This window comes from Pyxicephalus adspersus, chromosome 9, assembly GCF_032062135.1.
Source record: "Pyxicephalus adspersus chromosome 9, UCB_Pads_2.0, whole genome shotgun sequence".
Lineage (NCBI taxonomy): Eukaryota > Metazoa > Chordata > Amphibia > Anura > Pyxicephalidae > Pyxicephalus > Pyxicephalus adspersus.
This window is the reverse complement of record NC_092866.1, coordinates 49,304,475-49,311,275: the sequence shown is the minus strand read 5'-3', so window position 1 is coordinate 49,311,275 and position 6,801 is coordinate 49,304,475. Positions and strand designations below refer to the sequence as shown.

Below are 6,801 nucleotides of genomic sequence, written 5' to 3'. Positions count from 1 at the left end.
CCTTCCTTTGCTCTCTCTCTTCTCTGTTCTCCTTCCTTTGCTCACTTTTTTGCTCCCTCCTTCTCTTTCGTTTTCTCCCAAGCTCCCATTCACTCTTTTGCTCTCTTTTTTTTTTTTCAGTTCTGCTTCCTTTGCGCTCTCTTTTCTCTGTTCTTTCCTTTGCTTTCGTTATTTCTTTTTTGCTCCCTCCTTCTCTTTCGTTCTCTCCCAAGCTCTCGTTCGCACTCATTTGCTCACTTGCCCCCCTCTCTTGTTCATTCTTCTGTTTCTCTCTTTCTCCCTTTTCATTAATTATTTTCCTTTCTTCTCTTTCATGATCTTTTTTTTTTTTTCCGTTCTCCTTCCTTTGCTCTTTATTTTCTGTTTCCTTCCTTTGCTTTTTCTTTTCTCTGTTCTCCTTCCTTTGCTCTCTTATTTCTTTTTGGCTCCCTCCTTCTTTCGTTCTCTCCCAAGCTCTCGATTGCTCTCTTTTCACCCTCTCTTGTTCATTCGTTCGTTCGTTCTCTCTCTCTTTCTCTCTTTTTATTTTTTATTTCCTTTCCTCTCTTTTTTCGTGATCTTTTTTTTTTTTCTCTGCCCATGTCTCTCATTACATATGAACAACTACAAATAATTGTTCCCAATTACGAGTCTGTGAGACCCTTATGTAATGGCTGTGATCGGTTGTAAGAGATCAGTAACAATCTTCTTCCGTGCCCTTACTGTACTGTAGTCTGGTTGCTCTGTGTATTCAGCTGCTACATTACTTTCTAATATTGTATATATTATACTTCAATTTGAGTGACTTATCCTAGCATTATACTAATATTTTCCATGGACTGTAAATGAGAGGGCTATTATTGTTCATTATTCATGTCTATAGTAGGGGGTATAGTATCTTAAATGATATAAGTATATGTATTGAATTGTTAATGTAAGCTGAAGTGAGTAATAGAAATGGCTAATGTGTATACAAATTACATATGTGTGAAAGAACTACAGTCAGGATAAAGATCATCTTTAAATGTACATAATTTCAGGTTATAAAAAGTAGTAAAATTGATATATTTATATTGCGATATGCAATGATGGTTCCTTGTAGATAAGTGCTTATTTTAGGCAGAACCTGTAGCCCTGTTTAAATTAATAAAAATCAAATTGTACATTTTTTATGTTTTGGATTGAGAATGGAATGGTTTAAACCCATCAGATTTGTTTGTCCTTTGTGTACAGACGGGGAGATTTCCTGGAGCCTCAACAAAAAGAAAGAATGATACAGAATGAAGATATATTTTTTAGGGGAGCAGAAATGCCTCCCCCATTGGAAGGTCTCCTCCCCCCCCCATCTCTTGTTCTAGTGACAACTGTAAAACTTTAGATTTCCAATTCTTTCTATCTTGGTCATGGTCACCAGAACAAATAGAAAGTGTAAATTTACCCAACGTTGACCCATGCAGCAAAAAAAAAGACTATTGCCTGGGTTTCAATCCTTTCCTACACTATCCAGAATTAAGGGGAAAATGTTGTGTCTGTACCTAAATTCCTGCCTAGGAAATAAAAACTATAGGACATCCAAGTCCAGCTGACATGAAAATAGATATAAATGTTACCGTGCAAACCAAAAATAAGCACCAATTTACAAAATTATATAATATTTTCTCATGCCACTTGCCTTAGTTTTATGTTGGGTTTTACTTTTCCCTAATCTTTGATGATCTACATCTATCCTTATATAAAGCCGTAGGGTGCTGGTGTGGATAACTTACCAAGTCACAACCTCATCTTAATGTTGTTTTTACTTGAAGAAACTATGTGCGAAATATCCCACAGCCAACCCTATCTAAAAGTGTTTGTGGTTTTTTGTTGTGTTGGAGTGGTGTGGTGTTTTGTTTAATTGGAGAATTTATGTAACAAGTAACAAGTTTGGGTGGCTCTGGTTTCCCATCACTACTACCCAACTGTATGGCTTCAAACTTTTCGGCTCTCTACTACCTTTCTTGCCCCTACTCATCACTGCCCAGAGAAATGGCGATTCATACCCATGAAGTCAAGGACAATTAGGCTACAGTAACAGGTTAAGTAACTATACCAGGAACAGCAGACACTTTTATGGCTATTAATTTGGGATGCCAATTTTTAACTTTGTTTGCCAACCATCCAAAAATGTAAATATCTGTTTCCAGCTTCCTGGGTGGTTTCTGGGGGAACCTGACTTGCCTATGTCATTGCCTCCTGATGACTCTTGCAAGATACAGTACAGTAATTGGGTGGGGAAACCATGGGTTATTAAAATTGTTTTGGAAGTAGATGGTTCTTATGTTTGGAATTCTGATTCTGATTTTCAATACAAGACTAAAAATACCATTATTATACTCAGTTATACATGAATATAATTTTCCAGTTGGTATATTTTTAAGGGCTTTTCTATCTATATGTTAGTCAGCATTTAGGATCATTATAGGCATTTTAAATGACTGCCTATAACATATCCTATTTTCATTCCTTCTTTCTTTTTTTTCCCATTGTCATATCGTTCAAAAACTTATACAGTAATGTGGAATAATTGATTTGATGAATGGCGGGATGATTATTACCTGGTTTACAGGCTGGCGGTGTGCACATGAATAAAATCATTTGACCTTTTATGTGGCTGGTAATTGAAGTGATAGTAGTAGGACTGTTTTCCCATGTCTTAATATCTGTAATTGGAGACACGTGTGTTTGAACGAAGGCAAGTACAAAACATGCATTTTTCTGATGATGATAAATTATCAGCAGCGTGTATTTATGTAATACTGACATTATGCTAATTAGTTACCCTGAATTATGGCCATTAAAAGATAATGAAATAACTGAAAACCCTACCTTTTCTTTGATAATTGTTCCAATGCCAAGACACTGGACACAGGGTTTCTGCCAAATCTTATTTTAACATGGTTTGCCATGTACTCTTTCCGAATTGGCCTTTTGATCAGTCACGTCAGTTGGTGCTTTTGATGCAAGATTTAAATATTTATAGTTATTATGTTCAGGACTTAAAATATTTATTTTTCTAATTAATATTTTTGCTAACCACTTGTAGCCAAAGTATGGTAATCTTTAGCACTCTCGTAAAGACTACTCTCGTAACATCAGGTCCAGAGCCATTGACCTGATCAGTTTATCCAAACGGTTCCCCACATCATTCAATAGGTTCTGTGAGTGGAGGCATCAAAAAACTAACACCAATGGTCTGTAGATGCAACCCAGATTTTATTCTTGGATCTCATTGCTCCCTTTAAAAGCCTTATGCAACTCCTCCAGTAAAAGTCCCCTGTTTGAATCCTTCCCATGGTCTACAACCAAGATGACATCTTTCCCGTTTCTACTTTGGCTACATTTATGAAGCCTGTTCACACACTCCTTGAGCTTTATGTTACATTATCTTCAACCATAATGAATAATGCCATCAATGTTACGTGATGGCTATGTTTAGACTGGTGGTTAGGTTGTTGTGTGGTTACTACTGCTTCACCATTGCCTTAGGGATGACACTACATGAAGTTTCTACTTATCACAGCCCAATGGAGAATAAATGGGGGTGGTTGCAATTTCGTAGCAATGTCCCAGCTACCAATGTAACTAAACCTATCCATCTCTTTGGTTTATCCATGCAGTTATTTTTAAGGCAGTATTTGATAATTGTCATAGTTGCCATTGTGTTTGTGTCAGATCTGAACCCAACCTTTAAGCTCTTAAATGGCTGATGTCATAGCTGATCACTTGTGTAGTACCATGGCCACTCCAATTGTAAGTAGAGGCTAAGATGGCACAATCTTCAGCTGGAAATGGACTGGGAAGTTTTAAGTGCTTTAGGACTTTCATAAAAAATGTATAAAATCCTAAGTCTGATATCTGGCACTCACTTCAAAGACCAGAAAATTAGCTGGCTGGTTATTTCACCTTTTTGCTGTTACACAGTCCTGCTTCCCAGTCTATTGCATGTTTCAATGATCAATGCAAGTCCCTGGGGGAACACTGTCCCAGCCCCATGCTCCTCCTGGACAAAGTATCAGTATCCTGGGCTTACTTAGCAGAACCAAGAAATCTAAAATTCAGCTACAGGTGCCCTTTTTTTGTTATTTTATAACGTTTTCACCTAATCGGAAAACTAAAGCTCTTCTGTCATATTGCAGTACTAAACTAGAGTCAGCTTTCCTAAAGTAAATCCCTACCACTTCCCTATTGGAGACAAGACAACTCTGACTCAACGTATATCCAAATGCCATGATTGCACCCTATATTTTTATGTTTGTAAAATAAAGATTGTATTAACCCTGATCTTATATACAAAAAAATTGGCATAAAAACAGAAACATTGATCACCAGACTTTACACTTTATTTAAAGATAAAATGTTATGGTATATTATACTATTGGTAATATGGCAATATCATATTATTATGGTTTGTAACCCGCCATAGGCTTTGTTTTATAGTTTCTTTGGACTTTTTTTATAAGCTCAGATATGCAGTATATATCTTTGAAAGCTTTTGTAATGTTAAGTGTACAGAAACTTGATTTCCATTCTAAAAAAGAAAAGTCCTTTGAAATACCTTCTGACTTCTTACATTGGCCAAAAACCACATTGAGCTCCTCGCTGGAGTTCCCAGTTTTGTCCTTCTCAGAAGCTATTTTACAGCCAAGTCAATGGTTCATGAGTGGTGTTGGGAACTCAAGTGTAGAGACCTTGCTCATGGAAATTCCCAACTGTCTTTTATTTACTATCTGATGCTGATATACGTTTTGGATTAATTCATTTAGCTCATTTTATGTACAGGTTGATTTCCTGTTCCCCTTTCATACAATGCATGGCATGTTTTTGGTTGTAAACAAAGACTAAAGGGTGCATAGTATAAAAAAAAAAAACTATCTGTATAAAGCTAACCATAACATTAAAATTGGATTATTTATTCCCCTATAGTTCACTAGCCCTCAAATAGTACTATACAGTCATATGAAAGATCATGTACATCCTATGAACATTTTACACTTTGGATCTTTAAAACCAATAAATTAATTTTAAATGTGCATGAATTTTATCACTGTGCTAAACACCACCTGTTACAATTTCCTAACATTAAAGCATAAAGAAATACAATTTTGACCATGTCAGGTCCTACATTTGACCTACAGCTTCCCGTAGAATGTTTTCATGACTTGGTTTTCAAGCAACTTCCAGTATACATAGATTGTTTCCTTCCTGAATAAGCCAGGAACATCAAATTCAGGATGTTCTACCAGGATTTGCATGGCCATTCTATTTGCTATGCCTTCCTCCTAAATGCTTTTACATGTTGACCATCAAATGCAATGGTCTTCTCCTTGTCCTACTAGCAGGCTATAAAGCCGGTCTAAATGGTAACCATTGAAGTCTACTTGCAGTTTACAGAGGGGGACCTCAGGATTTGGGGCTTATAGTGCACTCAATGTGGCAATTTATTCAAATGTAACCACTGGAAGATACCTGCTACCCAACCCTGCAGGTACCTTACATATGTTTAAGGGAATCACGAGTGAGAGATATAATAATTTTGCAGTGCATATAAGGAGAAAAAATATTTTAATAGTATAGAATGTTTATCTGTATGTTTTGTATTCTGGTCCACTTTTTAGGATCATTGGCGTAACCAGAGCTACTAACTTTTTATTCTTCTTCTCATTTGGCTTGTAGGCACTTGAAGTGTTAATGAACGCACCTCTGGGACTCGGTATTGGTGGACGCATGATGCTCCTTTGCCCCTGCTGTTCCCACACGCTGTAAATTGCTCATGTCTATAAGACGGAAGGATGGCTCATGGTATTCCCTCACAAGGCAAAGTAACAGTGACGGTGGACGAGTACAGTTCCAACCCCACCCAGGCATTTACACATTACAATATTAACCAAAGCAGATTCCAGCCCCCACACGTTCACATGTAAGTATGCTTCTTTATTTCTGTGAAATTAATATTGTATATTCTGTATATTTTTTTTTTGCTAACAAGGCAAAAAGGTGCTGTGCAATGTATAATTTATTCTAGCAGGACAAAAGAAAATTTAAATCTGAATTTAAGTGAGTTTCTATTGCTGTTTACTTTCTTTTTATGTTGCATAAAAATTCCAACAGTAGTAAACCGTCCTTGTATGTTTCATTGATTTTAGGATTTAGGGCTTGTTCACCCTAGACTGCCTAATGTGTTTTAAAAAGTGCACATGCATTGTGTTAGGGCATGTCATTCATTAAAACAGGCTGACGAATGCACTAAAACACATAGATAGTCATATGCACCGTTCTATGGAAATTGTAGTGTATTTCCGCACGTTGCACTCCAGTGCGCCAAGAAGATTCCTTTGGGGTGCCATTAAGAATAAATGGAAACGCAGCACACAATGTGTTTAATATACATTTTGGTACTCAATAATAGGAATAAGTCCTTTATAAATTTTGGAAGCAAGGTTTCTATGTGTTATGTTGTTCCCTGTATCGTACATTCTTTCCATTGCTGGCTGGTGAATCTGTGTAAGGTTTAGTTGTTGGCTCGGCTTACTATAGCTGACTATATAATTCTATACCTTACTGTCTGAGCAGTCTTTTCTTGGTTGGTAGATCCAACCAAACCCTTCCATGGTTCACTATCCAACCTTCGAACAAATTCAGGCCCCAAATTTTCTAAATCTAGGAACAAACATGTAATAACATATGGTGGTGGCTGTATTTTATTAAGGCCAAGAACAGTTTCTACAAATGTAGAAAAATACCTTTGGATCCTGATAATTAGTATTTTTGTAACTTTCTAAATTG

General features: G+C 36.6%; 1 protein-coding gene across 2 annotated transcripts in view; it reads left to right on the top strand.

Moving 5' to 3' along the window:
* MPPED2 (metallophosphoesterase domain containing 2) overlaps positions 1 to 6,801 on the top strand; it is a 72,330-nt gene that overhangs the window by 17,746 nt on the left and 47,783 nt on the right. For both annotated transcript variants that reach the window (XM_072421854.1, XM_072421855.1), the window contains exon 2: positions 5,692 to 5,935. In XM_072421854.1, coding sequence (XP_072277955.1) covers positions 5,808 to 5,935 — 128 coding nt within the window. In that variant the 5' untranslated portion in view covers positions 5,692 to 5,807. The remainder of the gene's footprint in view (positions 1 to 5,691; positions 5,936 to 6,801) is intronic.